Genomic DNA, 20960 nt, shown 5'->3' on the forward strand with positions numbered 1-20960 from the left:
AGCCGCACACAGTCTCCTCTTCATCGCCGTTCTCTCCTCCCTGATTGAAAGTTGTAATTAAGCGAGCAGGGAAGAATTAGATGCAGAATGAGCTGTCAGAAAGTCACATTTAAGTGAGGGATGCGCTGGGCTCTGCAGTAAAAATTTAAATGATATAAATTGCCATTTAAGTGAAGCACAGGCTAATGTTTTGTCACAAATTAATGTGACACAAGGCAGCAATGACAATCAAGGGCTGCCTCATTCTAATTTGGTCGTGTTTAGAGGGCTTTTGTGAGGCGACAGCTTTACACAAATTAACACAATTGCCTGTTTTTATGAGGAAACCATAAATGTTTTTTACCTCCTTCGCCGGCTAATGAGGAGAGAAAACGGCTTGTATTTTAGCATGATGCAGAGACGTCTGCAGAGGAGCTGGTACCCAACCAGCGGGGGAAAGAACAAAGACAGAGGATGAAACGGCTCCCTGATGGACTACACGAGTTCTCTAATGTTTTGATGCTCCCACATGATCAGATATGGAATTACTTTGCGTTTTGCTTATTGAAGAAATCATTGGCAGATTCTGCCACAGGAACAATTAGTCAAAATGTTTTAGCTTTCTCATCTTTGAGGGGCTTTAGTGATAACTGCTGTTGGGTGATTGGATGAGGAACATGTTTTGGTAGCATTTGGTTAGAATATGGTTGTTAAATGTTCTGCATCTGTTGACATTTTACAATAATCATAATCCTCTGTCCTTTTCTTCTACTTTCAGGCTCTAGAGAGCGAGTTTGTGTCCTGCCAGCTCCACCAGTGGATCGATCTGATCTTTGGCTACAAGCAGCAGGGACCTGAGGCCACCAGAGCCCTCAATGTTTTCTATTATCTGACCTACGAAGGCGCAATCAACCTGAGCTCCATCAATGACCCCATGCTCAGAGAGGTGAGGCTGATACATGCATACACACACATATTAGTATACATTAGTGTATTTACTATACTGCTAAATTTAACTCCTGTGGTGGATAAAGCTGACTAAGTAGAAAAATACCATGTTACTGTAAGTGAAAAATGGATGCTTAATCTGACTATATTACAAAGCATCTCTCCATTTGCTGTATCTGTATTTCATGGATATTTTTGATGCTATTAGCCATTTTAAATTGGTTGTAGAATGGCACACGAGAGCTGTTCTAACAATCTTCTGGCAGGTTTTGCTGAGCAACGCGCGCGCCCCCCCCCCCCCCCCCCCCCCCCCCCACACTGTAAAAGCTTTCCAGCAAGTGCTCCACTTTAACGCCTTAAAGCCTCCTCCCTGGCTTTCATTCATTATTCATCCACTTCACTTTGAACTACAGACACACAAGCTACACCGACCTGCCCAAAAGCCAACACACAAAACACTAAAAGAGAAAAGAAAAACATTAAGATTTTCCAACAGAAAAACACCAGCCCTGACAACCTGAACAATCTGCCTTTAAAGCCAGCCAGCCAGCAGCGGGCCAATTGACCCTGCTCCCATCAGCCTTTTAGACATCAGGGTTGAACGGAATGAAGTGGTAAAAAAAAAATGCTGGTCAGTATGCAACAAAGTCCCAAAATTTACACCAAAATATAAAGAAGTCTCCGTTACACCAAAAAAAAAGACACATAACAAACACAAAAACAACAAACAATCGTTTGAGATGGTTTATGATGACAAAGTGTGACGAGAGGGGAGGGTGAGAAATGATAGCAGACAGACAATCAGATTTTTTACCAACTTACTTAAAAAAAAAAAAAAAACAGGGCTGACTGGGTTTTTATTAAGCCTTTTCTAATTGTCCAGATGCATCAGTTTCTTGCCCCATTTTCAATTTGTTGTACCACTGTTGCTGTTTTTAAGAGTCTACCAATTCATGTGCTAGTGGAGCAATTTCTTTTTTAATATCTACATGAGTTATTGACCATAAACCTGAATTATCCTTTAAGCAAAGGTCCTCCTAGCATTGAGGTGTAAACAGAGATGAGTTCCGAGAATATCAAGCAGCCCAGCAGCCTCTCGCTTCCTCGTTCTGCTGCCCTTCATGCTCAGTGACTGGAGAATCACGGGCACCAGGGGCAGTTCTTTGATTTATCACCCTATTCACCCCAATTCCCATCCAGATGTGTTTTGGCCTTTAGCTACACACACACACACACACACACACACACACACACACACACACACACACACACACACACACACACACACACACATGCAGATTCATTTGCAGGGTGCAACGGTCATTTCCACACCCAGCCCATTCATTACCCATTCTTCGCGTTAACACACAACCACGAAATTGGATCACCAATAGACCAAGCTGTTCCAGTGACAATGAGGTTGATAAATCAATACACAGACAGGATGCCACTGGAGACGGATGCATGCAATAAGAGTGGTATCCAAATAACCCTTCCTGCCTCCTTGCTTATGAGTACAGGAATGCAGATTTTGGTTATTACCGGTATATAGAAGTTTCTGATTACATGGCCTTTTTTTTCTCAATACAAATTTGTGTTTTTAGCAACTTACTGTCAATAAATGATTCAAAATTGTTTTACTAATCAAGTAAATAAACTACCAGCATATATTTCATGTCCCTTTATAAGAGCATTATAAAGGTTTCCTTGCATATCACAGTTTAAAATGAGTTAAACATCCCATATTTATCAATGAGTATGACTTACCAAACCTAATTTTCTTAAGGGAAATTGCAAAATGTTAAATGGCAGCATGTATGCGAGTTTAAAAAATGAATAAAACAGCAATCTCTTAAGAGAAAAGAGGGAAAGTCTGGTGTTTTCTCCCCTTACTCCCCCTCTGATTCTGTGAGTCCAATCTGCTGCCTTTCACCTTCTGTAAACACCCTCCGTCTGAGCGCTTTAATTAGTTAAATAAACCAAAGCAGCGTTATCCCTGTGAGCTAAGCCCAGGCTCTCCTTCAACTCCGTTTTGTGCGGAAGGAAGTGTGCCCTGTCTGTGCAGAAGGTGGAAACTGAGTTCCAGGCCTGGGCCTCGTCACGGCAGGGCGCTCGGGGGGGGGGGGGGGCTTTGAGACGGAGGGCTTTGGGTCTGAAAATGTCCCCAGAGTTCGCCATTACTGAGTGACAACTCTTTCTGACTGAGCTGTGGTCTGTGCTGGGTTTGGCTGCAGGCCTCCGTGGCTGTTCATTGTCAGGGGGATGGGTCACAGACGTGTGTGTGTGTGTTTGTGTGTGTATATTTTGGTGAGAAAAAGTTGGTGTAGTGGGATAGAGACTTCTGTTTTCCTGAAGACCTGTTTGGCAGCAGCTACTTCCCATCTACCCAAACCCAAACTTACTCACTCTCACACGCCTACACACACAAACACTCTAGAGTTTTGTGTTGCTTATACCTTGATATGTTTGTACATACATGTGTATGTATACATGCTTCCATTGGCATGTGTATATTTACGTGTACTCATCAGCATAAATGCACTCGGCTTTGTGTTTATGTGTGCCTTTCTGTTCTGGGAGAGAGTTTGGAATATCTCAACACAGATTAGGGAATGCTGTGGAGGCCACTGCTGTGTTTTTCAAAACCATGATTACTTCCTGTCCTGCCTCCACCACAAGTCAAAACTTACCTACCCCCTCCCTTCTCTAAGAGTCACTGTGTGTGTGTGTGTGTGTGTATGTGTGTGCAGATGCATTCATGTGTACGTGTGTGCATGGCATACATGCACATCTGTGTTGCCTCAGCGTATAAAGAGAAACACACCCTGTGTTGCCTTCTCATCGTTGTACAGGGCTTCCCCTCTTTCACATGTGATTATGGAAAATCCCACAGCCTCTCACACCACGGACAAAACACAGAGCCCTGTCTGAATTGTACAGCATTTGCGTAATTCGGCAGAAGAAGGGGAAATATGCCCACGCGAGTGAACCTGCTTTGACGCTCAGCCAAAGTTACTCACCATACAAAAGACTCACTAGTTTATTTGCTTTGGAAGATCATCTCCTGACTGTATTTCATTTAGTTTTAAGAGTATGGACGTAAAGCTGAAGAAACAGAGTGCTCCGCCTGGTTGCATGTCAACAACGCAAGGCCATTGTAATTATTCTTTTATTCTATTCATAGATCAAACGCTGTTGGGTTGATTTGCATAAAAGAAACATGGTTTACATGGAGATCCATCTTGTCAAGTGGCTGAGTAAATCAAACAGCATGCTGGGGCATCAGAGCAGAGGGCGTCTCGGCCATTTAAATGTATAGAATATAGAAAACCTTCATCAGACATGGGCCAGTGCCCCCAAAAGAGATTGGCCTTTGGGGTGGCCCCTCATATAATCACCTGAGCATTGCATTGGCATATAGGGAGAGGACATGCTGACCTAGACGCAGCCACTTTCCGACGTTCCACAGCCTCATAAATGTCAGAGCTGAACTTAATGAAGATAGGTTGAGTGGCTTTGAAGAGTGTCTTCTTCACATTAGCTTAAGTAAAATGCTTCGGTCTATAGGCAGAGGAGAGGGGAGGCTCTTTGACCTTGAATAATGCGCTGATGTCCTCTCAATAACAGACTCTCTGTGGGTGAGATGGAAAATGTCGAGACTCTGTCATGATCTGTAATGAGGTCATGTACCAAGGTGTTTTTATATTTAATAACATTGAAATACACATGGTACTGAAGTAAAAACCTTTATAATCGTTCTCACTATGAACCCATATAACTGGATTAGGGAAGTATCTCTTCCAGAGATAGCATTCTTGCACACATGCATGTGTTTACATCAGTGTCAGCTCACAGTAAATGCACTTTTGGCTCAAAAACGAAACCTCAGACACTCTTGTTAACGAGAAAACGGTTTAGAACCGTCTTTTTTTCTAAAAGTTTCCAATTGGTTGAGCCAGTACCAAACCACAAAGCTCTGGCCTTACTGGTGCTCCTCAACTGTATTTGCAACATGCTATGACGCATTGACATTGAATCCACTTTCTTATTTTTTATTTATTTTACCAGTACATTTTCAAAACAGACTCACAACACCTTATCCTTTTTGGTTTTATCAAAGCTCTTACTTATACTTATCATATCATACAAGCCTGTTGTAAATGTAGACCATTTTATGAAAGTGCCCTTGAAGTAGAGAAAATGTAGGGCATTGAGTTAAATGTAAAAGCTTGGATGTATATGATCTTCCTGTTAACTTAATTCTATGATCACATAGAAATAATTCCAGAATAATTTGTTGCGTGATTCCTAGCAGTAGAAAACTTGGGTAATAGACGGTTGTGATCTCTCGTGCTTCTCTACGCCTCTCTGGTCTCTGGTTAGTTTCAGACAATGGCTACGAGCACTGTAACTTCCCAACCTTTTTTCTCATGGAATTACCATTTGCAGGCCTCGACCATGAGCTCATTCTCACAGGCCTCGCCAAGTCAGGCTCAGACCTCTCAGCGTACACACACTACACACAAGCTGTCACTCCCACACAGCCAGTCACAGTGCACACCAACACACTGACGGCTCTTGTCATAATTTTGTGTCTGCCATTTTCTCCCTGCCTGTCCCTTTTTATAAACCATCTATCACGATGGGCATGACAGATTGTCTCACTTATTGCAGTTTCTTCTAAAAGTGTTTTACAAATTCCTAGTGATGCATTTCCTGTTTACTTTGTTTCAGAAATGTTATGTTTGATTATTTGTTTTTCTATTTCTGAAAGTGCCTGAACTTTCTATGTAGTTTTTGAGATGTGGTTGACAGCATTAGCTTTGTTTTTCTGTTATTTATTTAATTTAAAACAGAATACTTTGGGGTGTGTTTTGACTGTAGGTCAGACAAAGGAGGCATTTGAGTATTTTTTCACTATTTCCGATCATTTTACCATCTTAGAATTCTACAAAGATAAATGTCAAAATAACCAGTAATAAAAAGTATTAGTGGAAATCATAAATCAAAGTATTATTATAGTGTATTGGGATACTGTGTGTAGGTCCATGCATGTGCACTCTGCTGTGGGTATGTTCAATCCCGTGCTAGCTGTCCTGACAGTGAGCTGTGTGATGATGTCCAGAGGCCGCTGGGCCGGCGTCTGCTCTGACATTTATGGTTCTATACCTCTTCATTAACACCACCTAACCAGCCTACAAGCCCGCCCGCCCAGACTGCCTCTGATTCTGCGTGTGACTTGTGGACGATAAATTGATTTGTGTGTGTGGAAGACAGAATGTGTCCAACAGTGAAAAAGTATGTGCGTGTGCATGACAGGGTTTTGTATTCATCTCGATGTTTTGCTTTGTTGAGATTCTTATAGACTTATGTTATGTCGTATTTAATTGAATGAGTCATTATATGGGATGTATAACTAAACTGTGTTAAAAGAAAAACTGCTCAACCAAATTGTTATTTTCCTGATCCAGCTGTATCTTTGCCTCTAATACTATATATATATATATATATATCTGTTTGTAGGGCTTTATCAGAATCACAATCAGGTTTTATTGCCAAGTACATTTACACATATTATTAAATTATTATAATGATTCTGAAATTAGTATTACGGGTAATTAATTATCTGTATGAGTCAAACATATATAGTTTCATCCAGAACTGTACATTAGTTTTAAAGTAAGTGATGTAGCTAATACCAATTATTATTTCTAAATTCACAAATACTCTGATATACATTCATCCCATAATATCATGCAGTACATAAACTTGTCATCCCTCTTTGCAAAGATTTTATTTTTAACATCCTTTAACTTGTTTTGACCTTTTTAATTCCTGGATGAAGAGAGATTGACAATAACTGTTTTTTTGTAACTCTCTTTTTAAAAAAAGAAATTTCTATTCCTTCATCCTTATCTGTTTTTCCCTGTGAAGGCTGTGGAGGCTCAAATCAGGAGTTTTGGACAGACCCCCTGCCAGTTGCTCATCGAGCCACACCCGCCGCGAAGCTCGGCCATGCAAGTGGTGAGTGATACACGAAAACGACTTCAAAACAAACACACAGATCACTTTATCTATGAGCCCTCAGTTTTTAAAATACTATGAAAAATAAATGTCTGTAGCCAACTGAGCTACGTTATCAACTCTTTTAGCTGCCTGTTTCATGCCGCCTCTGACTTCTGGTGCGCCTTAATGTTAGGGCTCTGCTTTGCTTCATAAAACTCTTCTTTTTCACTTTTTGACTCACTCTTTTCATCCTGTATTTGCCTCTTGTCTTCTCCTTATCCGTCTACAACTGTGGGAAAATAAAGTCCAGGGTTTGAAAGCATCTCCTCTCTCATCATTAGCGAGGTGTGTGTGAAAGGGGGAGATCACATGCGTTAGTGTGCATGTGTGTTCAGTGAGAGCTATGCTGGGCAAAGGCACAGCTTTGTGCTGGAAACCTGGGTCAGAGCCAGGTTTTTCTACCTGAGCTGCAGGCAGAGGAGATCAGCCACGGAGAGAAATGAACAGCAGCCCTGAAGTGACGGCTTTTTAAGGGCCAAGGAGTGCAGTCAGCGTGCCTGCCTGTGATGGACCCAAGGCCCCATGAGTCCCTATTAGTGTGGTGTCCCTGTGGCGCTGACAGCTGGCTGTAGACCACCACCCAGCGCACACATGCACACTCAGACAAAAAACTAAGACTGGGGCTTTGAATGCACCCCACTTATGGAAAAAAAAATCCTATGTAATGTTTTTATATTTACTCTGTAAACACAGTTTTTAAATTGATATTCAGATGCCATTATTCAAACACATTTCTGACCCTCCTCACCCTTCACTTTCCTTCAGAACACCCTGTTCTCTTTGATTTTACATGTTCTTGCCCTCGACTCTCTCTACATCCTCCCTCATGTGAGTGTGTTGTCAAAGTGTCGGCATCCGCGCACGCCGGTGGTAATGATACTGTCAGTGCGTGTGGTTAGCTGTCAGACACACCGGATTCACTCAGGTCTATTCCTGATGTTAACACTGATGTTCCTCTTCTTTACACGCAAGCCGGAAAATGGCTCTGTCTTAGAGCTGTTAAGTACAAACAGTTTGTAAACGCCTCTAAAGAAGCTCCTGTCTAACCAAAGAACTGAGTGATGACTCAGGGAATCAACTCTTTTCTAAGGACTGCAGTAGGAAGTTAAAAGAATATACATCAATGTAATGCTAAATATATTAATAAGATGTAATAGTTTTTGTTGATATCAGTAGAATTCTGAATTATACTTTAATATTTAGGAAAATACACAGACTATAAATGGTTTGTGTGATTAAATGTTTAATTAAACGATCATAAATTACTTGTTTATCTTGTGTTATATAGAATGGAAAGTTATGGATGTGGTTTGTGCTGCTTGTGGTATTAAGACAAAACAGTCCATTTTGTTGACATTACTTTGAGGGAAGTTTTATTCACCATAAAGGTGATTGATAATTAAAACTAATTTTAGTTCCAATCTCATAAGAGTGAGATGGATTGGTAAGTGTTAATGAAGTTTATGCACATGAATTAAGCAAGTTCTGTTTCAAGTGCTCTCTTAGTACACTGAGCGATACATACTCGGTACTTTAAGACCCCTCTGGGCATGTTTTAGAACATTTCAATAATTACCAGTACTTTCATTTAATCATTTATTATTTTTTTATAATCATAAGTTCAGTTCTATCTACTCGGTATCGCTCATTTAATACCACAGGATGCTTGTCACGTGCTTGTCCCACTTCCTAAGTGGAATAAAAGATGAAGATGTGGTTATACTGGTTCTGGTGTCACTGCTGGTGGAAACATTCTCCTTCTGTCAAACTGGTGTCAAACATGTTTCTGCACAGTGAACACATATTCCTTTGTCAAAGGAGATGTTACACAAGATGTTTTCTGTCACTTGTCAGATTTAATCCACTTGTTCAAAAATACTTGATTATCTTCGTATAATTTTCTCCATCACTGTTTCCAGTTGGTCTCTCATCCTTTCCATACAAACCAGTATCTGAGTCTTTTTCTTGTCTGTACTGCTAAAATGCTGCTTACTGCTATCCTGCTCAAACTTCCTAACTTTCTCTCTGTCCTCTTTTTTTTTCTCCTCCCTTTCCTCCTGTCTTCACTTCGCTCTAACACCGGCTTCTTCACTCTTTTTTACTTTTCATTCTTGCTCTTCGTCTGCTGCTCCAAATCTCCGCTCTTTCCCCCACCCCTGCTCTTTTCCGATCCTTGTGTTGTGTTGTCCATCCTGCGGGGCCTGAACAGTATCTTCTCCTGCAGACCCCGATGATGTTTACAGAGCAGATGCAGCAGGATGTAATCATGGTGCTGAAGTTCCCATCTAACTCTCCCGTGACTCACGTAGCAGCAAACACCCAGCCGGGTCTGACGTCACCTGCTATCATCACGGTCACTGCAAACCGCCTCTTTGCTGTCAACAAGTGGCACGGCTTGACAGGTGAGAGATACATGTTCATGCATTTTTATATCCACGTTAATTCAGTACCTCAAAGGTGCATGTCATTAGAAGTTTTTTTCCGATGTTAGTTCAACATTTTTACACCACTTATCCTGCTTCTGGCTGGCTAAGCAAATCTTTTGTTACCACGGAATAATTTTTCATATTTTCTCGGTTCAACTCTCCTCTAATTTATCAAAATCCCAGACTGACCCGTCTCGTCTCTGCACGATGGACGTTGATTTGGGAGACAGTTGACTGTGTCTCCTTGATAGCAGTATCAAATGTGACGCATGCAGCAGCCAGCATTAGGTCTCACGTCCACCTCCATACATCAGACTCTCACTCCACTAAACCTTATTTATCCAACACCCCATCTGCTCCTTGAAGAAACATTGCGTTTGATATCTCTGACTTTATGACGATGAAGACTTATCTGTTTTAAGTAGCACACAACGTCCATCCATGCGCACCACAGACCAGACTGATTAGCCTGATTGGTTTATAGAGCTGCTGTTATAAACACCATGTGGGCTGTGGAGAAGTAGTTTGTTAATTGCATGAATTTACTACATTCTTCATGTGTGGTAGAGCACATAAAAGATCAAGTTAAAGGATATGTACACACACACACACACATACAGTGATTGTATGAAAGAGTAAAAATGCATTACTCAGATTTATGCATATGGAAGCGTTTAAATAATTACAACATATACCCAACTTAGAGTTTCACAACATACATCGTCATGTTGAATTAACAACATTGTTGCTGATTAAGAGCCTAAATGTTGAATGTTGATTTTTTGTTTTAATGCTCTTTCAGAAGGGTAGATGCAGATAATGAATCAAAGATATATTCAATCAAACTTTTAACAGGAAGTAAGGTTCAAGTCAGCTTCACAAGTGTCAGATGAATGTCCCTGTTCTATTCTTCTGTTCATTAGACATGATGTGATTTTCTGACGATCTCATGACATGAAAAAATGCAGTAATGCATCTTTATCTTTAAAAAAATGTTAAGTCATAGTAATATGACCTGAGGAATCCATAATGAAAACTAAGATTAGTTAGATAGAGTTAATTTACAAAATACTACATTTCTGTCTTTGTTACCTCAACATCTTCAGGTTTGTCTGACAAAAGAGGGAATTTAAATATGTATTTGCCATTATTTTTATAGTAATCTGACCCTTTATTGTCTGAACAATTACTTGGTTTGTCAAAAAGAACATTGTCCATAATTCTTTGAACAGCATTGATGAGGCTGAAAATGTTATGTTTCCCGTCTTTACACTTTCTACCGTCTATCCCATGTTTTTAGTTAGCTTAGAAAAATGTGTCAGCTGCTTGAAGCTTAAGTGGCTCGGTTGAGCATGAAGTAAGAATTAAGAATCACATTCACTAAGGCCCTGGAAGCTTTTTTCTATAATTGATGTATAGTTTTGGAGAACTCTTGGGCCAGCAGGTGACACACAGGTTTTATAGTTATCATTTCCAGTCTGTTATAATGACCTGAAAGCTAGCATCTATTCCACAAGGCCACATGATTAAAATATTAATCCAATCTGTCTTCTTTTTTGTCAGGTCATCAGAGCTCAACGGTGCAGGACCAGCAGTACCAGCTACCAGTGGAAATAGACCCTCTGATAGGTATGCTGTCATTTAAAACAGTAAAAGAGCTCACACAGATATTCTTTACATCGTGTGAGCTCATATAAGCATGAAATGATTTTTTTTTTTTTTTCATCTGGATTTGTGTATGAATCCTGCTGGCGTCTCGGTGACTCATGGTGGCGTGCGGTGCCGTGTCCCTGGACAGTAGATCAGAGATGTTTCTCAGCCTCTGCCCTGGTTCACTCCTTATGATATAGGCCCTGCTCTCACACTGAACCATTTGCATGCAAATTGGAATGCAATGAGCTGTGGCCTGGGCCGGCATTTCATCATCAACCCCCCCCCCCCCCCTTTCTCCCCTCTCCTCTCCATCGTCCCCTCCCCTCCCTCTCTTCTGCATCCTCTTTGGTTTAATTTGAGCGGAGGGAAAGGACGCGTGTCAATGGGAATGAATATGAATGTGGTAATAATGTGTGATTGAAAATGCACCACGGACGGCTGTCAGGACAATATGGGCGCCTCTCATCCTTCACGACTTGTTGATGAGCAGGAGAAGAGTGCCGGGCTGCAGTGATGTATGGGATGCACTGGTGAAGCACGGAGAGAGGAGCCACTTCTATTTGCTCCTGCCTTCGCTTCGTCCGCTTCCACTGCAGCCTCACACACATCTGCAAACGGGGGGCTGTTCTTTCTCTGTGATGTTGTGGTCAATCGTTGTCTCAGCAGACCGTTTCCATACCTTCTTCTTGTCTTTTTTTTTTACCACTTGACGGCTGAAAATAACCAGGGTTTAGTCTCACATATTCATCTTTATCTGCGTGCATAGTGTGTCTCTCCTCCTCTACAGACAGGCAGAATGAAAGAAATCAGTGTCTCTGACTCAGGATTTATGCGTTCATTACATGTTTCCTGACAGCTTTATAGTGGCTTTGTGTTGCTTGTTACTCAAAGATAATTTTAGCTTTTAAATCTTCAATATTTTTCAGTTTTTTGTTGTTGTCTAATCACATGGCTTCATTGTGTTCTCACATTTTGTCGTCATTTTTTAAACCTGGGCTCAAATAATGTACTGAATCCAGTCCAATCCAGATTTATTTATAAAGCACATTTAAAGACAACAAAAGTTGACCAAAGTGCTTAACAATCAAACAACAAAAACACAATAAATCACAGATTAGTCTTCTAAAACCTGGGCACAAATAATGTAGTGAATGATCTATGTTTTTTGTGCGTCTGGGTGTGCATGTGTCTGTTTAGGGGGTAGGCAGAGAGTTTTCTCTGTGCTTGTCAGTAATATAGTTACACTGTTTGCATTCCAGGAGGAGTCTGAGCTAAACACAGTAAATTGAGGATGAGTGTTGAGCCAGCTGTGGCTTTGGGAAATGTTAAAAATGGGTTGAAATATGACTTTTTGCAGCCGTACTGGACTTTCTCACTTTTTTCCAGATGACAGACCATTTTTTTCTCAGACACCTGTTCTCCAGTGCTTGTGACCCCACCATAAAAGAAATACTTCACAATGGATATATATCTCTAGAAAAGAAAAAAAGACATCACTTACGGAAGAGAAAAGGTCGATAAATTTGCTTTCTTAACTGACCGTTGGCTAAATTACACAAGCAAGATGAATCTACAGTGTGTGTCCTGACTTGAGTGGTGTACATATTTTGTGAAGACTGTACACTCTCTATCATTACTCAGACCAGACTCTAGGACTCTCTCGGAAAATGTGAAGTCCTGTAAACTTAACCTACAGGATGTTTTATGGATTCTCCCACAAATCTTCTTTGCACTCCGGGCCTAAACTTCACTGGAGCTCCTTGATACATGTTAATTATAAACTGCATTTCTATGATGGTTTTTATATTCTTAATGCACATTAACAGATTAAGACCTTTGTTTTCAAATGCTCCTTTTATTTTTATTCCCCTCCTCTCCAGCCAGCAACGTGGGGAGTCATCGCCGTCAGATCTCAGACTTGCTCGATCAAAGCATTCTGATCAGCTCGCAGTGTTTCGTCATCACTGCAGACAACCGCTTCATCCTCCTGTGCGGATTTTGGGACAAGAGCTTCCGGGTTTACTCCACTGACTCAGGTACTGCACCGTGTTGTATGAGCAAAGAAAACCTCTCCCACAGAACTATCGTACAATATGAGCATTATCATAAAAAAGATTTTGGTTTAAACTTCGTAACACAGAATTGAATCTGCAGGAGAATCTGATCATATCCTAACAATTCTGCCCCAAACAAGCACAGGCAGAGAGCTAGATACACATTCAGTCATTTAGTTCTTCATGAATCATAGTTAAAGTCTTAAAAAAAACATATTTTCTGTTGGCATCAGATTTTAACTTTTGTAATAGAATTATAATATAACAAATATTGTTATGTTATAATTCTGTTACAAAATATATATATATATTTGTTATATTATAATTCTATTACAAAAGTTAAAATCTGATACCAACAGAAAATATGTTTTTTTTTATATATATATGTGTGTGTGTGTGTGTGTGTGTGTGTGTGTGTGTGTGTGTGTGTGTGTGTGTGTGTGTGTGTGTGTGTGTGTGTGTGTGTGTGTGTGTGTGTGTGTGTGTGTGTGTGTGTGTGTGTGTGTGTGTGTGTGTGTGTGTGTGTGTGTGTGTGTGTGTGTGTGTGTGTGTGTGTGTGTGTGTGTGTGTGTGTGTGTGTGTGTGTGCGCCTTTAATGGAGAGATAGGACAGTGGATAGAGTCGGAAATCAGAGAGAGTAGGGAATGACATGCGGGAAAGGAGCCACAGGCTGGATTTGAACCCGGGCAGCCTCCATACATGAGCCAGCGTACTAACCACTGGCCCACCAGCACCCCAGAATTATAATATAACTTAATTATAATATGGCTACACAATAAGTTGAATCTCATCTCTAATTTTCTGCTTATCACATAATGGCAAAAACCCTGATCCACATCAGGAAATGTCAAATACATTATATAAATAATCAAAATTGGAACATTGCTTTGAAATGAACCTGGCACATCTATACTTCCCAGAGGGTTTACTCTTTTGTCTGAACAAGTGCTTTTAGCCTCAAACCAAAACTTAAGCTATAAATATATAATGTTGTAAATGCAAACAAGCAGATTTCCATAATATTTAATTTAACACGTTCACGGTATTAAAGGGCGTAACACAGTAAAGACATAAACCCCAGGGCCTTTCCTCGATTACCATCCTCCGGACAAACTTATCATTTGTCTCTCACTCCTCACAAAAAAAGGATTTAAGAGCAACATAAAAAAAAATTACAATTTTGTTTACCATTTCTTTTTAACACTGATTTACCAAGGGCAGTGAACACTGTGGCCTCTATAGCAGCCTTTGGATTCTGTAAGAACACCACAGTGTATAGTCTCAGCTGTTGGTATGTTGTAGCTGTGCCTTTGAGTTACAGAACATTCATGTTTTTGTTGTGTCTTTAAAGATAAACTCCTGCACACTGACTAACTTGCAAACAAACATTTATTGGCAACGTTTCTGTACTAGACCTTCATCAGGCAAAAAATCTTTAAATTGTGTCTTGAAATTTGTTGCATGTCGGCATGTGCACTGTCAACAGCTGATGTAGGTTTATATCCTTAACGTCATTTATAATAAATGACCAAAACCACTTTTATGGTTTGATTGTTTCATGATATTGTTTTTATAAAGTAATGAGTAATTCACTTTTTAATTATTGAGCCCCATATCACAAATGTGTTTTCGCATACCATCTTACATACAGTGCAGGTCTAGGCTGTATTCTAGGTCTAGGTAGATGACCATCGGCCTCAGCTGTTCGGTATACTTTCTCATATGCACATTTATTGTGAATGTTGACAACACTCTCAATTATTAGTATAAACCTCAGTGTACCTTATGTATCTTGTAAGACCTGATATCAATATTCGCCTCCCCTGAATAAGCTGTGCAGTGTTTCACAGTGGCGTTGTACCACTGGCTTCAGACTGTTACATGCATACACTCGTGCATTGCAGGCATTGTTACAAATGCACACCCTCACACACAGACGCCAACAGGTCAGGGGTCCTAAATGAGACTGTCTGAATCTTCATCTCTGTACCTCGCTCCTCCGCTCTCCTCCCCGGCCCCATTCAGAATCCTCCACACACAACACACTGATTCAATTTCTGCAGGCCGGGCCCTCCCTGTCCTTAATCGAGGAGGGAGGGACGGAGGGATGGGAGCTCAGAGATAGCTCTATTGTGTGACTGCCACCGGGGTGTGAGACTGGAACGTGAACACGGTTTAATCGCGCACGCTCAACAGCTGCCACCGACGTCCCTGAAGTCCCCAGGTTAAAGAACTGAGGGGATTTATCAATTACAAGACTTGATTGTTACACGTACACCAAACACATAGCCTCATGCGCCTGGTGCGCTCATTTCCAGTTTAATTTGTCACTATGCATTCAATTGTGATCCAGTGAGCAGATGAGTGTGTTCAATAAGAGTTGCATGGTAGCCATTACTGCTGCAGCCTTTCGTTACTTATTTTCAGTGTTTATAGAGATGTCAAACATTTTACACCTTTTGATGTCTTTGAAAGTTTAGTCAGCGACCCGCCCAGCTTCATCGTTTTCAGTGAGATACAGCTTAATTATGTGATGGACGGTGATTTTGACACCCTACAGGAATGTCATGTGTTGCAAACTATCCACTGTTTGACTGCAGAGGTCACACTACGAGGAGCGTAATGAGTTATTAGACAGCTAGACAGTGGAGCTGTGGTCTGGAAATCTGACAGCAATTAGCCTCCTTCTATATACACATGGAGCGCACTGCATGTGCATGATCACACACACACACACACACACACACACACACACACACACACTCCGAGCGGGAACAAATATTTATTCTTGTCTGGGAATTAGTGGGCGTATGATCTTGTGTGGACTTTGCAGAATAAATGGCCCATCAGACAGGGGGTCAAGAAACACATGGGAAGAAAGAAACTCCTCTAACAATTTATCCATACTTGATTATTTTGTGTTGTTGAACTATTTGTTGGATTTTTGTCTTAATTGTGAATTCTTAAATTGTTTGAGAAATATCACAAGAAATTCTGAATTAATTTCAAATAAAATTCTTAAAACCATTAAGTGCTTTTTATTTGTAGCCTCCAGATTTGACCACTTGTCATCACGTTAAAATGTGTACATCTAACAGATCCTCATTTTTTTTTTTACATAATTTAATAAGAAGCTCAAATAATTCCAGTTTTAAAATCCAGTTTGTAACATTGTATATTATCGGGGAAATGTCCAGGATGTATTGAATACTTATGCAAGCCACTGTACATGCAGCATGCCTTAGTTCTCTACAGATCAATGAATATGTGAGTTTATCTTTGTGTTTTCACAGGTAAACTGACTCAGATCGTCTTTGGCCATCGGGACGTGGTGACGTGTCTGGCTCGCTCTGAGTCGTACATTGGAGGAGACTGCTACGTGCTGTCTGGCTCCAGAGATGCCACCTTGCTGTTGTGGTACTGGAATGGGAAGCATAACAGCATTGGAGAGAGCCCAGGCAGTAAGTACACAGGAAAACCAAAGCCACACACACACACACACACACACACACACACACACACACACACACACACACAGAGGGTTTCCTCTGAGCGCTCACTCTCCCAGACAGTTGTGAGCATGTGATTTACGGCCTCTCTCTGTAAAGTAACAACTAGTTTCATCTGACCAGGCCAGGCCTCCTGCATACAGATTGGATTTCGCGGCACTGCTGCACTATGAACAGCTTTCCATAATGTGTTGGAGATTGTGTGTGTGAGTTTCTGTGAGAACAGATATTTCGTGTGCGAGTCTCTGAATGTCTGTGCGTGTTGAGAATCTGTCTTTAATGCGAGGGCCACTTAGAGACGTTAAACGTGATGTTGGGGGTCGTCGGCCAGCACGCGAAAGTTCACCACCATCCGTGGGCCACGGGGTCACGCTAGTCGATAAAAGTGAAAAATGTCACAGGCCTCCTCTACGTTCCCATAACATATGGCATCAGCCATGATCAAAGCACCGCACACACACTGCTCAGCCCTCGGCCTCCTCGGTGCTGATTTGGTCAGCTTAGATTGGTGTATATGTTGTTAACTGATCCTTTACAAATGGGCTGAAATTTATGACAAATTATGATTTGGTTAATAAGCAACATTAGTTTCTGATTTAGGAGAGATGATTGTTAGCAGAGATGATTGCTCATCACCAACATGGACTTTTTATCAAGAAAAATAAACGGTATTCCTGCATGATATTCACAGAAACTGATTCAGACTAAAAACATCAACAGAGCTGACAAAATACAATAGAATAAATAGATAACTTGGTTAAAACTCCTGTGAGGAATTATTTGTGTGTTGATTTTGGCGCCATTTGTGGACAAAGCATACCTTTTCTATCTCTGGTGATTTAGTCCTGAAGATGCTTAAGAATTGTTCTGTGACTGAAAATATAATCCTGCTTTCTATGAACTGTCTAATGTATCACTTACTGTGACTCCTTACCTCAGAAAATATAATCAAAGTTTGTTTCAGCAGCATAGTGTAAATCGCCTTGTCTGGCCATACGATAGCATTTACAGACATTAAATATGAAGAAGTTGAAATATTAAATCTTGTCGCTGATGATCTCGTTATCTTGTGTAGATCATAAAGAGGCCTCAGTATTAATGAGTCTGTTTCATAAACAACTACAACTCATCACTGGAGCCTTTAGTCATTTTCTCGAGAACAATTGTTTCAAAATTCAAAAGTTTCCAGGTTTAAGATTTTTTTTTTTTTATGTCATCAATGACGGTAAATAAAGACTGAAGGGCTGAACAAAAAAAAAAAAGATTCATGAATATATCCCTTTGGACTAATAAAACATAGTGATGAACATTTATTAAATGTTCTTCAAATGTTGTGGAATGAAAATCAACATTTGATGATTTGTGAAAATATTGTCAGTTCAGTTTATTTTGTTTTGTTTTTTTATTAAGAAATTTGGTGGCAGGCCTTAAATATATACATTTAGTTCTCTACCTTAAGTCCACAAAAAACAAATTCTCTTTGAAGTTGCTTTAATTTACTCAACAGAGAGCATGACAAGTGTTTGACAAAAAGTAGGATCACCTCACTGTTATGAATTCACCTCAAAGATTTCCTTGAATTAGTAGACATTTCAGCAACATTTTGACTTCTTTGGGGCATTATGTTTTCTACCGACCTAAAGCATTGAAGTTATTCATTCTCCTCATGATGCATGTAGTTAGCTTATATGAGGGTTTGGGTTAACCGAATGATTACATTAATGACTACATGCCTAAAAAGGTTGTGCGTGTATGTCCCCATGCGTGTGCTCTACATGTTCTCGTGTGTGTCAGTCTAACCTCAGCCTGCTCAGTGCAGTTGCCGCACTGTAGCTGGAAGAGCAGACAAAGCAGTCGTCATCCTAACCCCTCCTCACCACAATGTGATGCTCCATTGCCCCAGACCGCAGGAGGCTCTCCAAGACATGAGGCTCTGCTGCACACACACACACACACACACACACACACACACACACACACACACACACACACACACACACACTCGCACACACACACACACACACACACTCGCAAAATGTAGTCAGACAGCAGACTTTCCTTTATTCCTCTTCCAAAAACTAAAACACTTTCAAGCCTAAGTCTCCACATACACTCCAATGAGAACACAGGCATACTTAACAAACACACACATTCCTTTTCATGCGTAATGCCCTATGAACATCTCGCACACTTCATAAGCTTGACACAAATGCCTCTGAATGGCTGATATGCACATGTACACGATGACCTGTGCACACTTGGTTCCTGCTGCAGGCATAGCACAGATTCCAAAGGCAGCACTGCCACCTGCTGGCCACAGAGGGAAAAGCAGCCCCACCAGACTTCTAGTTAGAAATATACTTTAAAAAAACATTTGTATTATTTTTAAAGTGAATACTTCATAGCATTAGTTACAATATTTGCAACTAGAGAAAATGATTTTCACATAAAAAAAATATGCACTACATGGATATGAGAATCTATCTTTATATTTGTTATAAACAGAAATGTAAACATGCACTTAAAATGTTGTAGTTCACATTGACACATTACATCTTATCTGGAGCCTGTATCACATTTAAAATCCTACTTTTTATCTTGAATTTAAAATGTTTAACTTGTAACAACTGTGAGAAAGATAGGCCAAAGCTCAATTAAAAAGGAGCTGACTAAAAAAAACTTGTGTATTATATGCATTTTACTAAGGATGTTTTAGCTGTAGTACACATTTGCTAATATGATATATATATATATATATATATAGGATATGTGAAATCTGTGTGGGTTACTCTGCCAATAAAAAGGTATGGAGAGGTTTAGAAATCTGTCCTTTTTACCAACATGGAACAGGATCCTTTTTTAGTCCCTACATTGACACACACACACACACACACACACACACACACACACACACACACACACACACACACACACACACACACACACACACACACACACACACACACACACACACACACACACACACACACACACACACACACACACACACACACACACCTTGTCCACACTTGTCCAGATAGTTGATACCCTCCTCCATGTCCCAGCTTTCATCGTATAAAGGTAAAGATTGTAATCAGATGTGGCGCTAATTCAAACCAAATGGCAGGTAGCGGCTCAAAAGGTTAACTGATACACCAATATATCAGCTTTATTGATCTCCTCTAAGCAACATCCAACATCATGCTTTAATCCCCTGGCTTGTTGGTCGTAGGTTTGCCTAAGAGGATGTTAGACAGTTAATTAAATGTAGATGTTTAGGCTGCCGGACCTGTGTTTGACCAGAGTCAGTCGGCTGTAAGTTCTTTGCAAAGTGAGCAGAAATAGGCATGGGGAGTCGAAATGATTTACAGGTATTAAAATGTATGTGAAGTTATTATCTGTTATTTTTGTTTTATATTATATATAAGTGTTGTTCAGCTAGTCTTATGAATCTTTTCACCTTTTTTGTTTTGTTTTAGTATAGTCGTTTTAGGCATTATAATAATATGGGAACAGAATTCTTTCAATAAGAGAACATGCATTGATTTAAATATGATCAGCCATATTGTTATACTGTGCGTATGGACTGGATTGTTTTATGAATTTAAAACCCTGCTGATGTTCTCAAGTTTGCTTATTTACAAAAGAGTTCAGTGAGAAGCAAAGTCTGTACTGAGTCTCTCGTAAATCTAATTAAAGTTTTACAGTAGCTGTAAGTACCTATGGCATTTTAAGGGAGAGTTTCTGTCTTATTAGTGAAACCCTATTGAGTTATATGACATATAATTGAATTAAGGAGGAAAAGGCAGATCAGCAGATTTAATAGTTTGGCCAAGTCAGCAAAAAACTTAACGTGTTTTTCGAAAGTACTTAAAAGTAATATCACATCACAACAAGTTTCGGTTTTCACTGCATTTAGGGAAAAAAGTTGTTTTGTCATAGGTTTTACTGAAATTACTTTACCCTAAAGTTTTTTCAAGTTGATACAGAAATATTTTTTATTTTTATTATTTTATTCAAATCATGTTCTCACCATTACTGCCCTGCGCTCCTCTTTTTGGGTTGAACTTGACTTCTGACCTCAAATCAGACGTGGTCACAAAAGGGAAAACCCCTTCTCTCTGAGACATGAAACTCTAATGAACTCCACACCACAGTTCAGAGATTCTGTCCCAAATGTTGGTCACTACATGAGCATACACAGACAGGCTCTGCTGACCTGGAAAAATTCAGTTTGACGATCGTTACATTAATCTACATGCTGTCATTCAGCTCAACACTTATCAGTATTTCACAATTTTTCGGGTACAGAATTGGCCTGTGAA

At 40.1% G+C, this 20960-nt stretch overlaps 1 protein-coding gene across 3 annotated transcripts in view; it reads left to right on the forward strand.

Moving 5' to 3' along the window:
- Positions 1 to 20960, forward strand: part of lrba (LPS-responsive vesicle trafficking, beach and anchor containing) — a 188254-nt gene that overhangs the window by 160323 nt on the left and 6971 nt on the right. For 2 of the 3 annotated variants that reach the window (XM_065956901.1, XM_020628906.3), the window contains exons 47-52: positions 758 to 925; positions 6862 to 6951; positions 9218 to 9395; positions 10983 to 11048; positions 12953 to 13108; positions 16420 to 16587. In XM_065956901.1, the coding sequence (XP_065812973.1) occupies positions 758 to 925; positions 6862 to 6951; positions 9218 to 9395; positions 10983 to 11048; positions 12953 to 13108; positions 16420 to 16587 (826 nt within the window). Of the gene's footprint in view, positions 1 to 757; positions 926 to 6861; positions 6952 to 9202; positions 9396 to 10982; positions 11049 to 12952; positions 13109 to 16419; positions 16588 to 20960 lie in introns of all 3 variants that reach the window. The other variant, XM_065956897.1, reaches the window with a different exon arrangement.

This window comes from Labrus bergylta, chromosome 1 (assembly GCF_963930695.1).
Source record: "Labrus bergylta chromosome 1, fLabBer1.1, whole genome shotgun sequence".
In the NCBI taxonomy this organism is placed as follows: domain Eukaryota; kingdom Metazoa; phylum Chordata; class Actinopteri; order Labriformes; family Labridae; genus Labrus; species Labrus bergylta.